Source organism: Botryllus schlosseri, chromosome 7, assembly GCF_051294905.1.
Source record: "Botryllus schlosseri isolate E-star chromosome 7, Bs_hap1, whole genome shotgun sequence".
Classification (NCBI taxonomy): domain Eukaryota; kingdom Metazoa; phylum Chordata; class Ascidiacea; order Stolidobranchia; family Styelidae; genus Botryllus; species Botryllus schlosseri.
In genome coordinates, this window is record NC_137242.1 from 1,800,631 (window position 1) to 1,819,091 (window position 18,461).

At 41.5% G+C, this 18,461-nt stretch overlaps 2 protein-coding genes across 2 annotated transcripts in view; both read left to right on the forward strand.

Moving 5' to 3' along the window:
- Positions 1-18,461, forward strand: part of LOC145442247 (roundabout homolog 2-like) — a 296,749-nt gene that overhangs the window by 118,839 nt on the left and 159,449 nt on the right. The window lies entirely within an intron of this gene.
- On the forward strand, positions 1,186-6,008 carry LOC145442250 (uncharacterized). The gene has a single exon (XM_080320149.1). The coding sequence runs from the start codon at positions 1,443-1,445 to the stop codon at positions 5,067-5,069; it is 3,627 nt and encodes a 1,208-aa protein (XP_080176275.1). The 5' UTR covers positions 1,186-1,442; the 3' UTR covers positions 5,070-6,008.

Below are 18,461 nucleotides of genomic sequence, written 5' to 3' on the forward strand. Positions count from 1 at the left end.
TAGGTATAATGTCGCACGTTTCTACTCAATAGTAGTGATTTCCAAGCGACACCTGTATACGAGGAAATCTCTGTATGTCGTATATGCATTTGTGCAAGTATACCTACTACTCTTGACCAAGGGCCTGAGTCAACAATAAACAGATCTAACACGGTTCTAGATAGGGCCAGCACCACGCTTGCAGCGCAAACAGTTCCAGATTCGCTCGCCGGAAAAGCTGACACGTCGAAATGGTAAATATCGGGATTGGCAATCGTAATGCTCAAAACGACTTGTCCGAGTAGACTGGTTCCGTAATAATTGCTTTATCCGCCATCGGACGCCGATGAATTCTAGTAGTCACGGATTTGAAAAGTGTTGTCATTGGTGTGCATTAGGGTTGTTAAAAAAACACTTTTTCCCGGATTCCGGGGACTCCCTGATTAAATTGTTAGGTTGCCTTACAAAACGCCGCACACCAAATTTGGCTTGATCCCACGCGCGCGTCCACGTCGTCCAACTACCATATGCCGGTCGACAAAAAGACCATGCTGGCTCTATCAAATATGCCGGACGTTCATTGTGGAACAGTATCCCTCCGGCTATCAGACAGTTACCGAGTCCGCTTGACCAGTGACCACATTCAAGTCGAAATAAAAACAATTTCTACTGAATCAATATTAGTTAATCGTCTAGTTTACCAGATCACGATCACGACCTGACATATCGATCTTGCCTTCCGACACATGCCACCACTTTTTTGTCGCATGTCCTTTTATATTATCTTCTTTACTCACATTCAGTGTACCCTATGTGCGTGCCTCCTTTTTTACATCGCCTAGGCAAGGTGGGGTCTATAATTTCAAAGACTACTCCAAGTCGTTTCGACACCTTCCTATCGTTTCATTATATCGCAGTCTTGTGGTGTTTTGAAATGATGAAATAAATAATAAACTGATGCTGACACTTCCTAGCGAAAAAGCACCGAATCAAAAGTTTGAAACGTAGTTCACGACGACGCGAGAGGACTACAAGAGCGAACAGTTATTTTATAAAGACACTGCGAATCATTTTAAATTCTAGTTTCCAGAAACACTGAGCAGCAAACGCCAATTAGAATTTCTGACTGACGTAGTCTCACAACACTGAAACAAAGATGGCCGGAGGCAATGCGAGGATCCTTCAGGCCTGAATGAGATTTCGGAAACAGGACTGCAGTCATGGGTGTGTTGTGAAATGTAAAACGCTGTGTTTAGCTTTAGACAGTGAAGAATGTTGTGTCGGTAAATCTAGCAGCTTTGGCATACTACTATCAAAGTAACTTTTACCGAAGGTTGACCTTTTGTAGCTGTAAATTTCATTGTACGCTTCAATGTCGCCACGATCCTATTTTTACCAGCAGTATGACGTGCATGGTGAAGAAGGCTTCCTAAAGCACTGCACTATTATTGTAAGGGGGCAATATGAGAATTCTCCTCATATTCGCATTAGCTGGTCAAGTTGTGATACTTGTCAAATCACAGTTATCGACGCCTAACGCATCTGTAGCTGTGACTGCTGCTGTAACAACCCAGGAATCTGTTCCAGAGGAAATTATAGATCAAAGTTTACCGGCGCCTACTAGACTGTCAAGGGTCGCGAGAGGAACGGACTACGTGATTATACGATTCAGAGCCCCGGATGGCTTTCGTTCCGACGAGAGGTACTCACACTTTAGAGTGGTGTATAAAACCGATTTTGGAACACAATCGGTGGAGATAAACAAAACTTCTGTAAACCAAGCTGTCCAAGAAAGAATAGCACGCTTATTGAGTGGGGTTTTATACAGGATAACTGTACAATGTCGAGGTACAAGAGCAGATGGAACAATTCTGCTATCTCGTGAGTCACAATCCATCGAGATTCGAACTGAGCCACCGCCTGTGTCGGACGTAAAGGTAATCTCATTGAATTCCACGATATCACGAATTATTTTGGCGTGGAATGCAGAAAAGACATCCCAAAACGGCACTAGAATCAGCGAATTCGAAATAACTTCTAAAATAACAGATGATTTAACAACTGAAGAACGTGAAAAATATCAAAAACCGGACGTCATCGTTTCGCAGACATCTCAAAATGCGTTCGAGCATAATAACGGGTTCGAAAGAGAACTAGAAATCGAGCCGGGCGCGACCTATGAGTTTATTATAGTCGCAAAATCGAATGGAGTCGATCCAACTGTGAGCAAGTCCACAAAAATCACGAAAATATTCCCATTGCCCGGACCAATCGGGTTGATCAAGATATCTTCAACAGCTGTTTCGATTGCGGTGAAATGGGATACTCTGACCGAAGTCACTGATATTACAGGACACTCCATCGTTTACGCAGAGGGCAGGAATTCTAGGAATATTCAGAACATCACTGTGAACGACATCACCCGGAGTTACAATTTAACCGGTCTTAGTCCCGGTTCTATGTATAGTATCACGATCGTAACTGTAAGAGATGAAATGCCATTCGGAAAAGAGTCGAAACCAACAGTTCTTTTCGCGAGGACAAAACCAAACATTCCGACAGTTTCCATCAACGAATCTGGCACCGACAGTATTTCGATCGAGGTTAGAGGGCAATTTTTCGGGAATGTTACCGCCATCTTCTCAGAAGTTGAACTCTTGGAAGGATACAATGAAAATAGAAATCGCACTGAACATGATATGAACAATAATTTGGTGCTCGTAACAGGATTAACACCAGGCGTTCTGTATAGATTTGACATTATTTTTTCAAGCGGAGAAGGCGAGGACGATGACATTACGTATTCATCAGCTAGTTTAATAGCGCGCACAAAACCTCGCCCTGTAAAAGATTTCTACGGAGCTAGTTCACGAGGGAAAATCCTATTGCGATGGTCGAAACCCGATGAATTAACTGACGAAACAGTGTGGACTTATGAAATCCAGTATCATCCAATCAACAACCCCTCGAATAGGTCTAAAATCGAGATTGGAAACCGCGGTGGTAACACACGGATGGAATATTCATTAGACGACTTATCACCAGCTACTGAGTATACAGTGGTAGTATACACCGTGACTGGTAGAGACGAGGAGAATGATAGAGTAACAAGGAGTATAGCAGCCGGACCTTTGCGAATCTACACACAACCAGAAAGCCCGACTATAACTAAAATGACGCAAGTTACAATCAAAAGAGTCCGGATTGAGTGGCAGCCCGCACCGCAACAAAAGGACGCTGCAAGATTCTATTACTCTCTCAACCTAACTCGAGATCAGTCGAACAGTTCTATTGAATACAGACCTGAAATTCTTTCCTTCAAAATCAACTCAAACGAAACCGAAATCGTAATAGAATTAAGTTACGGAGCACGATACCTCGTAACCCTAACTTGCGTAGTCATGGACAACGATAACCCGTTACATAGCGTTGTCAGTGACAAAAACACACGCTATTTAGAAACATGGTCGCCTTACGATTCTCACCAGTTATTCCCGAGGTTCGTTTGGGAGTTATTAGCTTGTGGCGATATCGGTCGGTTTGGTCCGAATCAAGTAGTGTGTGATTCTGCGTACCGCGGTACTAATTTAGAAGACAGAGTCCGTGTCGTAGACGGTATTCAGTATTGGATAGCACCGATAACGGGACTGTACAGAATCACAGCGTCTGGAGCAGGTTATCCCGGTCCGGCCGGTAAAGGAGCTACTGTGTCTGGATCTTTTAGCATCGCTGAAGGTACCGTGTTAAAAATCGCGGTTGGTCGACAAGGAGATTCAGAGGGGGATGAAACGCAAGGAGGTGCAGGTGGCACGTTTGTTGTGCCGGAAGACAACGAAAATGATCCTTGGTTAGTTGCTGGCGGGGCGGGGTCCGCATTTCAAGGCGCACAACCTTCAGATATAGCCGACGGTCGGCTAAATCACACGGGAGGAGACGCATCATTCGTGACGGAAGATTTTGGAATGGGTGGTGAAGATGAGACTATGTCCCCGGGTCAACCCGGGGCCGGAAACACAGCAGGTGGGGCAGGATACAGGGGTATTTCGAACAGTGTGATTAATCTTGGAAACGATGCTCGTGCAGCTGCTGGTTATTTGCCGTACTACGACGGGGAGGATGTACGGTCTGATATTGTACCTCTGCAGGGAGGTTTATACGTACCCGGAAATGGATATTATTCGTCCGGCGGGTTCGGTGGCGGGGGCAGTGGGTACGGGAGTGGGGCTGGCGGCGGTGGAGGATATACAGGAGGAGGGGGTGGACCCGCTAATGGTTACTCAGGAGGTGGCGGTAGTTACATAAAATTCACGGGCGGTAAAGAGTATGGGGAAGTCGAAAACAAAAAAGCAGGCAGTGTTAAGATCACTTTGATTGGCCTTCCATCGTCAACACCAACGCCTGTCACGCTATACCTAGTAGTAGGATTTCTAGTAGGGCTTGGGGCTACTATTTGCTTCTTAATACTCGTATGTTGCATAAATATGCACTGTCGAAATTGCTGTGTTAAAAAGAAAATGGTTGAAGGTGCGATGCCGCTAGATCGCGTAAGATCACCAGACCCGAACGCGATCGAGAATAGCGTCCACGTTACAGATATATCGCAAAGCATGTCCGGACTTTACGTGAAAGATGTGGACGAGAATGAAAGTCGAAGCTACCGTAAATTCAGTGAAGTCGATACTGAATCACAGTTGGACAGATTAAAACATCGCATCACAGTACCAACTAAAATACTGGAAAGCGATTCCGAAGACTTAGGCGCATGGCGCCCGACTCAGTCTCAAACTGAAGATACAGTGGGACTTGTAAATCAAGCGTATGAGGGTTCGGAAGAAGAATCCAGTCGATCCACAGTGTCTCCGGTGTCTTCGTACAATAGTGGCGTCAACAAAATAGCCGACGACGTGTACGCTTGGGAAATCAGCGAAGTAGACCAATCCAGCGGATCGCGATGCTCGGAAAGCGAAGCAATCGCAGACAGCGAGGGGTCCTCCTTACCTCCACCGCCGCCCCCGCCCCCGGAGGGGGTGAGAAAAAGACCGAAAGCCAAAAAAAGAACGAGGAGTACGCAAAAAACTGAATTTCTATAATGGTTTCTTTTTAATGTGTTCTTTTTATAACAAGTGCGACTGCCATATTTTCAATAAAATGTAGAAGATATTTCGATACAGTAGTGAAGCATTACGCACTAGCGTGTTAATCCAGCGTTGGCACGGTTATTCGCTTCATGCATCCATTAGCAGAGTGGAACATGTGGACAATTTTCATCAATTTTAAAATAAATTCAAGTTAAGTTCGTATCACATCAGAGTTTATTCCGTAAACGTGATATTGATAAATGTCTTCACACCGAGCTTGGCTCGTTTCACGCTATACAGTTTCCCTGTACCATTTTCAGGAAAACCCCGAAGTGGATTAGAATTAAATTAGAGCATGGGTATGTTAAACCCAGTTTGCGTCGCGGGCGGGATTTAATATTCAGATCGCTCGCGGCAAACACCAGTCAAATGATTCCAAAATATTACCTCAAAATCCATGCCCTTGTTTTTAATTCGAATATCGTATTATTACTTACATACACACTAGCTAGATCTTAATTCGCAAATGATAAAATTGGCAGAAATTCGCTGATTGACAGGTTGAATACAGTTATATACCGCTAAAACAGTGGCTCTAACGAAGATATAATGGTCGACATATTTCCATGCTCCCTTTGTTATAGTTGCATGCTGGCGTCAACACTGCGTTTTCGTTTTGAGGAATACAGCAGATTTAACTGTAAACGCGAACTTCAATATTATCAAATCGCGATTCCGGGTTCTCTCGAGGTCGGGGATGTTTTGAGTCATAAGTAATGTAGCAGTCAGACCACAGATATTTGAATTACATTTTGTGTAACTATTATATTCTCCATATGTAACCTGCATATAACGGTTCGCATTTGCCTTTTCCCTCCTATGATGAACTAGTTTTTGGTCAATTGTCCCATAAAATACTGAAATATATATGAACTTTTTGCCTTCTCGTAATTGAATGTCAATGTTAGCTACTTGCACCTGATGGTGACTAGAGGGAAACCACAGCACCGCTGTCGGTTTGTTATATTGCGGCCTATGAACATACACTTCAACTGCTGTCTTGAGCGATTATTTAATGTATTTCTTACTAAAAATCTCAACATTTGTTAAAAATGTGCTGGAAAATACGCACATTTTCAATCTCCTCAGAATTGCTTTCGCGGGCCGGATGAAATCGTCTGACGGAGCGGGTGTAACCGCGTGCCGTATGTTCGACACCCCTGAAATTAGGGCATAGAAACATTTCACAAATTAGATTAGCATTAGATCACCGGCATTTCTCTCTAATTAGTTTACTTAGACAAGTAGAATTATCTATAGTTCTCCAAGTCTGTCCATAAGTGAGCGTCTTTAACATCCAGGCAACGTGAAATGGAGTGTTAGCTGAGTTCCCGTAATGTTCATGTAGACTGGTATTTCCCTGGTTGCTGTTGCACTATTGTTTGGAGTCTTATGGATTTCGTCCCGATTCCTGGATGCACCGTATACTTGTGGACAACATGCCTTGATGGCTCGCATACACATCTATATTGTCAGTGTTGCGTTTCCTGCTTCGCGGCGAACCCGAACGCGCTGTTATGGTGTTCCGCGAGATAAAGCAATCCATGGTCATCATGATTTCAACAATGCTACCTGTAAAGCAGAGTTGGAGTGATTACACGCATCTACCCCCACTGTAACTAATCATTTTTTTTTGCCACACTGCAATACTGTTAGCTCGCGGATTGTTTTTGCCCACCAGCCTACGGAAATTGTCGATCCAAAGTATATTTCGAGATCATGTATAAATGCACGGCCCGGATAGGGCGGGGTCCGCTTATAGTGTACACATGTATATGCCACACACCGCTAGGAGTAATCTTCAGAATCCATTTCGGTTCACGCATTCATAAGATATTACTTTCATTACCGTTATAAAGGCTAAAATGTAGTTGGTAGAGTTACGATCAATGCAACTCTGTGCTACAAAGTCGGGGATGTTGATGGACTCCTATTTTAACAGGGAAGTAATTCCATTTTACTATGAAATAGTAAACATATGAAGGCTCGAAATTATTCGTAATCGCACACAGTAGCCATCATCTCACACCACACGCTCTGATACAAATGGCGAGAACGGGCATTCGGGCAATCAGCCGAACGCAAGCCTGCACTGTTAAGTTATTATGTTAGCATGAACAATGAACATGAACACTTGAACAGTGAAGACATGAAAGTAGGCATACAAAATGAGCAATAAATGTACAAATTGACGTATTGCGGACGCGTACAAAACTGATGGCGCTGTTCCTACAATAATCATGGCTTCTTTGGAACAACACCAGCAATACAGTCGGACGTCCAGTTATAGTATCTCGTGTGTATACGATTGTTTATATACAATGTTCTTCGCAATTCTCTACTAGTTGTTGACGGTTACACCTGACGATGTGTCAGCCGAATATATACCTATTCCGGTTCATCTCAATATGAATATACTATTGAAATGTATATTGAAGTTATGTGCCTCCAAGAAGCTATTTCGAAAGACAAAATTGGGGTCTACATCGATTATACGTTGAAGTCATGTTTCTGTTTATGATTAAATGTGATATTTAAAAATACCTCCCTAAAATTGATACACGTGTATTAGAGGTCGACCGATATTGATTTTCGTAGGCCGATACCGATAGTGGACACACTCACAAGGCCGATATTAATATGGATGGAGCAGACAACCATTTCGCCAAAAATGTAATATATTAGGCAAGATGGCACTTGTACATGCAACAGAAAGCTGAACAACAAACGAAAAAACTGAAATTAAAAAGAATTATTGCTTAATTATGCACATTCATTGAAATTTGGGATAACCCAAAAAGCTGAACGTGATACAGAATTGCAGATCAGTCCAGTAGAGGTAGATTGTAATGCAGGAACAATAGTTTCTCTGCATGCGCAATTGCGCATTCAGTTAAACTCGTCCTGCAAGGGTAAATCTGTCACGCATCGCCCTTTGTGTCGTCGATTTCTTGAGATTGAGAACACGGAGCATTGAATTTCCAATATTTTTGAATTCTTTTTATATATAAAATATCGGACGCGATATCAGCCTTCATAGGCCGATATCGATCATCGGGAAAGTTCTAAATATCGGCCTCGATAATCGGCCATGTCGATAATCGGTCAATCTCCAACGCGTATGTACATTGTCGCTGTACTCTATTGCGGTAACACAACTATACAAAAGGTGATACGATTGTTGATCTTGATTCCAATTTTCAATAGTTGCTGACTATTATTTACCTCTGACTAAGTGTCAGCCGAAGATATTCGGGTTTATATCAATATGAATATAATGATCAAATGTATATTGAAGTTCTGTACGTACTAGAAGTTCTTAAACTATATAAAATATAAACGTAGGAAGTAGGAACTACATGCCAAACGTGAAGTCGCGATATCACGACCTAACGTGCAACCAAAATGGAGGACGGCTGATCCCGAGCGGCCTGGTACGCGGGCAAAAGCTGCAGAACGAAATCGCTGTCGCTTAAAGTGGCGTTTAGGGAATTTCTACTAATACTGTTAGTAACGATCGATGTGTCGGAAAATCTAATCTGACAGGAAGCTAGAGCAGGAGAAAATGAATACAGCGATTTATCTGAAGAATAAGTCCTAGAAAGAGTGTACACGCAAAACCATCGTATTGGTTCGCATCAGTTCCTCGCGATCTAGGAATATATTTGAATATATTTGAAATATATTTGAAATTCAAAACGAATCAATATTTAAAAACGAAACTATTCACTTGATTTGTTATTCTGATCATGTTCGCTAGTCTAACGAAATCACGAGTTTATTTTGACAGAGATTTAATTTAATTTTTGTGCTGGGTGACGAAATTAAACCAGGTTGCGATATTCTAACATTATAGAAGGCGCATGTTGAGCAAATATAATATCTTCAATTTTACAACCACCCTGATATGGTAGAGTGTCTTCGTATGATACACTGTGTATCAGACTTTACAAGTCGGCAAACGGTTTTGGAGATAGCATACGTAGTTCCTAAGTAAAGCTGAATCCTATGCTAGCATATTTCTATAATGAAAATATTTGTCTGCCCACAAAAGAGGCGTGTGAGAGGCATTTTACTACTAAATAGAGTTTGTACTATGAAACCCTATACATTTTCGAAGAAACACACTTCCCATACTGAAATAAAAAGACACAGTAGCAAAGCTATGAATTTAGACACTGCAGTGGCACTCTGGCTACGCGTTCTGTCTAATATCTCCTCGCAAATGCATATTTAAAGTTACTGCTCGCGGGACGCGCTTTATAAGAGTACGCGTGCTTTATGAGATCGCTCATAATTTCATTAGAACCAAGTTAATTTAATAATTAGAATTCCTCAATACGTAAGCGGATCCGAGAATACGTATACCATGAAATGACATTAAGTGTGACTGTTTGTTGGCTTATGAAAAACCACAGAGATTTCAAGTATAGAGAAGACTCTTACATCTACAACATGGAAACCCTCAACGATCATTTATAGGCTATACAGTTGAAATTTGTTTTGGGTATATGTATTATTCTTCAACAACAACTTGTTTTTATGCCCAAAAATCGGCATTCATAGTATCAGATATATGCGCTCTCTACTACTTGGGAATAACTTGTAAAGTTCATAATCAATGACACAAAGCAGTGCTTTCATATAGCTACTTTCTTATAGTCTCAACAAAGATGCACTCTTACGAACCATTAAACAATTGAGTGGTAGCCTATATTCATATTGAAATAAAGCCGAATATTTTCGACTGACTCAACAATTCCATACTAGTTGCTGACGTTAACCCGGATGTGTTTCGGCCGAAAATATTCAGGTTTATTTCAATATGAATGTAGTAATCAATTGTATATTGTAGTTCTGTACCTCCAAGAAGCTCTTCAATCATGAAATAGATCCATATTATGGCAGAAAAAACACACTCGAAACATAATTGAAATGTGTTTGATATTCAGGTTTATTGATATCGTGTTTCCGCTGAATCGACTGTATGTATAACGCCAAAGTCAGTAACGCAATATTCATTATACAGTGACACTGCTTTATAGATATCCTCGGTCGAAGGCCAATGTCATTGACTGATCATATCTGTCATGTAGCAGCTTATATGAGCGTTGATGTGTAATATGAAGCAGGAGTCCTTCCTAAGCTGCTGTAATTAAACCGTGTAATGACATAACACGTACAGTGATTTGTGATGAGCGCTCCCGAGGGGTTAATGTCGTCACTGCGCCCGACGTTGTGGTCGAAGATTCCGAAATGTGTTTCACGCCTAGGCGCGGCCGCTTTGGGGAATAGAATTTTAATTACCTTGTGTTGCGATTTTAGCAGACGCTCGGAATGGGTTATTCGTTTATTCTCTCCTCTGAAACCCTATTTCTAATCGTGTTTGCTTCTAGCGAGCAGCTTATACTAATCGGAATATTGACTTTTGAGTCCGCCATTTTATCGCATGTCAGAACAAACGCGAAAAATACGGGTATTACAATCTTTAATGCAGTGGTCACCAACCTTTTTGAAACCAAGAGTTAATTCGTGGGTACTGATTAATGCGATGGGCTACCAGTTACTCCCACCGTTTATCCGTACACAGTTGGATTGCTTCACTTAGACCAGGGGTTCTCAACTTCCCTGGTATAACGCGCCGCATTTTACCAGCAAAAAACGCTGCGGGCCGCATAACATTATTACCGTGTATATTCGTGACTACTAATTAATCTGGGCTTCCTATTGACCAGTCGTATACGGGCATTTATAGTACAATTTTATGCATTCTAAATTTCTAATGCATTAATGGACTGCGTTCATAAGTTTGCAGTTGCGGTTTCTTGTCAGAATATGTCATATTCCAGCGGCGCAAGTAAATACCTCCATGGAGCCGACGTTGCATTCCTTGCCAAGTCAGTGTGCACTGTGCGTGTGCAGTGTGCACTGTGCACTGTGCACCTTCAAACCCTTCAGCCACAGAACCGAGCTCTGTTTCAATGCGTGAGCGACCAAGTATAAAGTTACGGTGGCTTTTTCGTTATACAGAGGTCATTATCACTTTGAGCTGTTCGTGATATGAGAAGTATGACGTTCGGGGTTATTCTGAGCAAACCAATCAACCCCTTTCCTTTCCTCCCGTGGCTGGAGCCCTTCACCAATAGTTACAGAAGTCAGCTTTGACAACATGATGTTTTTTGATGGTCCCTTTCCCACGTTTGCCCTGTCAGCATTTACTGTGCTTATATGTCCACTCTGATAAAGTACGCTCAGATAATTAGCTATTCAATCTCTGTGGAGTCTGTGGATTCGTCCAATGCTATAGGCAAAAGTAGTCTACGCGGCAACGTGTTTCATAACATGAGAAAAGAGATCGACTGACATTGAAACCACAACTTCGTTAACAGATTTCATGGGTCTAGCGATATTCCAAACAATTTTGAACGATTCGTCCGTAGCGTCGGCGGCAATTTTAACAATGCTTCGAAACATGAATTGCTGGGCTTGACACCTATAGCAAGCAACGCTTATTGTAAGATCAGGCGATATGTATAACTCCAGAAGAAATTGTCGTGGTATCATTTTAAGCTTCTACGCTTCGTTACGATAACTGTACTTCGACAAATATGACACATCGGTTTTTCCATTTATATCTGAGAAAGCAAATTCACTGTTCCACGCAGAGTTACAAACCCAGTTTTCGCCGTTTAATTTACCGTTCCTTGTTCTTGTTTCTGTGCGATGAGTGGAACACTCTTTAAAACTGCACGACGCAGCGGGAGAGTCCAGCCGAATACCGATTCAAAACAACAAGAATCTAAATTCGAACATAACAAGAAATCAAAGAATGAGTAAAATCAAACGAAACAGAGACGGTGCGATAAGAGAGCTAAGTAACAATACCATGTCAGTATAGTGCCAATGAAAGATGTCGCGAGCCGCAAAATACACGTCTGCGGCCCGCGGGTTGAGAGCCCCTGACTTAGACATTCAGAGCACTGGGCCGGGTTCCCGCCCCTTACAAAGATCAGATAACTCTCACTCACCGGGACTCACCGCGTCTCGCGTCGAGCGCCAATGTTCGCGTCGATAATAATCGGCAATATTTATTAACTAGATTCCCGTTAAGCCTCCGCGTGGTCTAAGACGAGCAACGCCACAATCGAAAACTGCGTTCAAATGTTACTTAGGGTCGACTGACCCATGTTCAACTGCTCTTTGTATGAAACCCTTCTCTGCTTCGACTTTCACATTTTTCATTTGAATATATGCTACTGCGACCGCGGGAGACTCATTTGGTTCTCGCGGGCTACTGGTAGCCCGCGGGCACCGCGTTGGTGACCCCTACTTTAATGTAACTATCACTAGAAGTTTCTTTATATCCATAAATATCATGCCTCGGTATATATTTCATATACTAAATTTAGGATGACATATGGTTACCATACGCCCTCCTTTAGGAGGACTTATCCTCCTTTTTCAGGAAATAACTGAAAATGTCCTCATTTTTGGCAATTCGTCCTTCTTTACAGTTGTTACAGCGAGGATAATGGACAGGGTCAACTGAAACCCGGCTAAGATGCGAAATATAGGTAATGTGGACTTTCGAGCGGGTCATTTGGGAGTCGAATCAGAGTGATGACACAACAAGATTTCCAGGAAATATTTCGAAATCAGCTATTTTCAGTTTCGGTAAACTAATTTTTATGATTTTGATTAAGTTTCCTCCTTTCAGGATTCCGACAATAAAGGCTTGTATCTTACTTGAATATGAATGTACTATAGCCAGCAGGTTCGTGACTTACAGATGTGTATATACTTGCATATGCATGCACTGTTTACTGGAGTGTATGTATTTCAGGGTGCTCCCACGTCTACCTAACGATTTTTTAAGATATAATACCTAGATTTTTACTCCTTGGATTTTGTACAGTAGAAAGTCGTTTTTGGATAGCTTCGCATCACTTTTTTGAGTGAAATTGTCATGAAAACTGATAGAACTAGCATCCGTATCAAGGTAACTGACTATATTTTTGACAAATGCACTTATTTACATTATCATCAGTCATTTTGCGTTATGATAGTATGCATCTTTTAATATTGAAAGTATAGCCACCTGTGATTTACTACTAAAAGTAAGTGAAGTGTCGAACAAATCTACTTTTTGAAATTACTTATTTGAGTACTTTTCAAAGCTCTCACTTTCCGCTTATACCTAAAGTATTTTGACATGTTTTGAGAATCGATGTGTGATTGAGTAGAAATTTACGGTATCGCTTCTACTTCTATGCTTGAGCGGCAATCCTGACTACTGACCACCTTATGGCGATTTGTGAACCTCATCATAAATGAATAGGTTATGTGCAGGTTCATTTCAGATATACGTGAAACATGTGCGCTGTAGCCTACTCTTTCGCAAGTATATTTTCAAACGGAATCCAGTGTTAGATATCTAAAATATTCGCAAAGTCGTCCCAAGAGGACAAAGGATTAAATCACCGTCCCGAGGCGAGCGGCTTAATAGGATTTCGAATTCACGTTGAACGACGATTGGTGAGAGAGGATTTAAACTGCATTGAAGCTGGCAGCGAACGGAAACGAAGCAAACACTCTATACTAGAAATTTCCTTTCTCTGGCCTTGAGATTTTTTCGTTGTGATGAAATGCTATTTTACAATATTATGTCTTCCTTCCATTACGTACGCCAGCATTGACTGCTGTTCATTTCTGCCTACGCCATTATTGACCGTGGTGCAAAAGACCAACAGGTGATAAGCTCCATACTAGAGCCCCCCCGATATTGGAATTTTGAGCCGATACCGATAACCCTGATATTCAATAACAATATCATTTAGCTTAACACGTAATTCAAAAAGTTCAGAGCATATATTTGAACAGCTATTGGCATGGTTGTACAATGGGGACATGAAATAAACTAGAAAGGTTAATTGGACCCCCGATGGTAGATACAGGTATTTCTCACAAAGTCTCAAGACTCGATATTTACGGCGAACCGATAACCAGTCGGTTTCTGCTCTAATGTCCTGTCGATATCATTGGATGACCAACTCCTATGGGCGGATATATTACAGCAATGTTTCGATTAGAATATATATTCTGGCTTCTGAAATTCGTCAAATTTCAGGAGCAATTCGATTACGTCAGGTGAACAGGTTGAAAACAAATTCAACTGTGCAAGGATCGATCAGTGTATGGTTGAAAATTAAGTCATAGTGTTGCAGGTTTATCTAGGCTCCTGCTCGCCATCTCCTCGGTGTAAGGGGTGTCTTATAAAAAGACCAGTAATGGACTATTGGGCCGTGCTGCAAGTCGGCAGCTACGGAACAATAATGATGAAAATTAGCAATGGTGTAAATGACGAGGGTAGTCGACAAACACCATGAATACCCCAAACAAACAAACAGTCAAGTACTCGATTTTGCCCAGCGCTGTAACGACATCGATTGCGTGATAATCGTTAAAATGAGGCTGAGCGTACTGGCAGAAACCCGCGCAAAATCCTATTAAACATACCACTCTGCACGCTTTTATCTATTCCTCCAGGGCCACTTAATCTCCAAACTGGCACCTTATGTGACATAAGGCCCCGCCCGGGAAATTAATATTCACCATTTCGCATCAAAATTTATCGCCCATATATCAAGTCACTGAACCGGACGTAGGCAACAGATTTTCGGATTTGCTCAAATTGAATCCACGCATACGCGCGCCGTAACGCGTCGCAATTCTCTCGGCGCATTAATGACGCGTAAACGCCTGCGACTTGACAACGGACGCGCGCAGCATGCTGATCACTGACAGACGGCGGATGAATTAATCTCTCCTGAATATATGCGCCGTCACTTCTGTCACGTGCAAGGCAAGCGTTTCATCGTGGTTATGGTGCTTTAATTTTGTGGAATTTTAAATCGCTTGCTCTTGTATTTGCCAGTTTCAGAATCTGACTCAAACCCATATAGTCATTAGTTCATAATGGCAGCATTCCATAGACTCCGCTCACCGACAAATGCTACTTCAATTCCTCGCTTGGCCTTAAGTCATGTTCTATCGACATTTTCATATTTGTATGCTATAGGCAAGGGTTTCTTTTTGGTTCCTCCTCGCCATCTGATGCGCGAAAGCGGTGTCTTAAAAAACCTAGAGGTGGGCCGTGCTACAAGTCGGCAGATACGGAATCAAAACATGGAATATCGGTCTGGTGTAAGTGACCATTCCGGCATTGTAGTCGAAAAGCAGTATAAGTACCACAAACAACGACTATAAAACTACATCGTATCCTTATTTTGAATTATGGCCTTATTTTGTCTATCTTATCCATCATATAAGATTCTAGGACAAAACAACTATAGTGAATATGCCGTACAAAACCACTGAGTTAAAATCGCCAATCAAGTCATAAATAGCAACAACCTTTCCTTATTTTTGATTTATGTCATCGGGCTTCCTGAATTCTGAGATATGTTCTATTTCCGTGCAACAACTTTTAGGTGTGAATGCACGCTCTTTTCACTGAGTTGTGACGTAGGTCGTAAAGTAATCTGGCCGCAGCATGGCCAGGCTACCGCTATACCCTTTCATTTACGCCTGCGCCCAAGTTAAACTGTGAACCGAGAAGGAAGAAATCCGACAGTGTTTTGACGAAAGTAAGCCCTGCTTCCTATCCGATCCACGCTTTCTTGTCAAAAACAAGACAGCGGAGCGCGTGATCAAAAGCAGGCCAACAGTGGACTATGTATCGCGCTCGTCAGCGACTTGTCAACGAAAAGGCAAGTCGAGAAATTTCGGTACGATTTCGTTTCGCGATAGCGCCATATTTTGTGATAAGATATTATCGAGTTGAATTGTACGTTTGAAACATCAAGCCGACGAGACATGCGTCATTGTTCCCTACGAATTAAAGTACAAACGAAATATTAGCCCAAACATTGCAACAAATATATAACATTTAAAGATTCGCTTGAACTCCAGCATAAAATACGGTTGTTGGTATAAAATGTAAATTGTAGTTGCTGACGATTACCCCTGACGAGTGTCAGCCGAAAATATTCCAGTTTACTTCAATATGAATATCTTACTCGGGGTCAGGATCAGGATCAGGGCGAGAACGGATTTCTTGATTGATTTTCCATTTATGAGCTCAGAACACCAACTTTTTGCAAAATTGAGAATATACGAATGAATTGGCTATCCCAATCGCTGAACAGGAACATAATAAATTTAACTATACATTAGTATTTCGATTCATCATTATCAGTTGGTTTGTTCGTTGATTTTTCTAATGAAAACAATATCTTTCAAAATACCCGATTCACTATGTTGAAATAAAAAGCATGAATAAGATTTGTACAATTGAATAATAAATTCGATATTCATATTGCCACAGAGAATTGGAAATAACATTGGATATCAGCAATAATATCGCCAAATATAACGGATAGTGTATGGATTAGAAATTATCTATTGCCGAGTAACGAGCTGAAATTAGTCGGGTATGATGGGTAAAAATCACACGAAGTTGTACTGCATAATGTTAGCGATAGGATGGAAGCCACACAACACAGATATAGTATTTCTTTGCCAAATCATCACAGGCACACTGGTGGCCCATCTTCAATTCGAGCGCACCTGCCTCTCGTAACCCAATTGCATAATATTCGTAAGATGTCGAATTCCAAAATAGAATCTATTGACGTTTGAATTACGTCACTTGATTGGCGTACGGCGGGGCCAGACTGTAACGAACCGCGCGACCACACAGCGCGGTCTCATGAACACCAAATGTGAGCCTAATTGAATCATATCGCAGCGTGATGGCACACAATTTAGAATGTACCAACTAAACCGCATTCTTCGCTATTGCTGATATCACAACAATGTCACTCCGCCGAGATATATCCACTCGCGATAGCGTATAATGCCCTCTCTCACAGGGCTTCACGCAGCGACTATTCGTGGTATAGTTCACACACCCTACTCGCGAGAGGGAATCCGTTGTCGGGGTTATGCAGGGCGCTAATAATTCCATCATTATTTAATAGCTATCGGTTGGAATATTGAATCCGCACTCTTATCGAAAAGTACGTGCATTCACACAGGTGTACCACCCGTGATACACGGGTGAGAATACACAACCATGGTCCGAGCCAAGGTTGGTGTACAGACAGTTGCCATTCTCATGCTTATGAGAATAAACTCTAATTCGATATGAACTGAACTCGATTCAATTTCAATGTTTTCGCGAATTCAGTAACTCCAATCTGTAAAAAAATGTGTAGCCATAATTATAATTCTAGTTTGATTTGGAAAAGCTGGAAATTTTCTAATTGTCTAACTGTGATCGTTATGACCATACTATACGTGAACCACATATACCCCACGATAGGACACCCCTTTGGTGTCGTTATTTTGAAGATTACATGCATAATATGGTACTTTACGATTGATTTATTAACTATTTGAAGCATTGGAATGTTAGGAATCAAAATTGATTCCACGATAATGTGCTACATTGGGAATGTAAAAAGGCCCGGAACCATAGTGTATTGCAGTCATTCTCAACCGCTGGTCCGTGTCAACGTTCCCGCCAATCGCGAAACATATGACAAGTTTACCACGATTACAAAACAGAAGAATCAAGATGATTAAGACACGGAAATTTAGATTGATTACAAATTTTCGAACGTTTTGTTCTGTATCGTGTTACGAAATAAAGTTCATGGTATGCTTACGACTCGTCGCATGCCACAATGCAGCAGTTGCTGTATCAAAATGTTCAAAAGCATAGCTTATAATAATAGTTTATAAGACCAGTTATACGTGGAAACTAAGAAGAATTTTTAAACCAAATTCATTAAATTTGGACAGTACATTTTAGCGAAATTTCGTAGCAAAATAGAGGCTAAGCAATCAGAAAAAGTTCCAGCTCTTTTAAAAGAACCCAAACAATCAAATCAAGTTAGCGGTATTTTACAGGACATGTTCCTGTCGAAATACAGTAGAATCACGTATAACGCATGTAAACCAAAGAAGGTAGCATCAAATAAAGTCTCAAATATTTTCTTTTGAGTTGCATACTTTTGTCATTTACAATCACACGTTGTGTTACCTTTGATTTGTGAACGTTCACTGGTCCGCATAATTCATGTTGAAATTTTTCAGTTGCCAGGCAGGTTTAGAACTACTGGTCTCTCGTGTAAACATTTAGGAAATGAGTAAAAAGATTCAAGTCTACAAATTCATATCGCGCCGCGCTTCGCCAAGTCGGGTGCAAGAGCGTTCATCGACGCCGTGCCTAACAAAAGGTCCATAACTTCGAAGTGATATTACGCTTGGTCCAGATGT

Bases quoted from the DNA above. Each gene is read 5' to 3' on its own strand.
- LOC145442250 (XM_080320149.1), top strand. From the start codon at position 1,443: ATGAGAATTCTCCTCATATTCGCATTAGCTGGTCAAGTTGTGATACTT.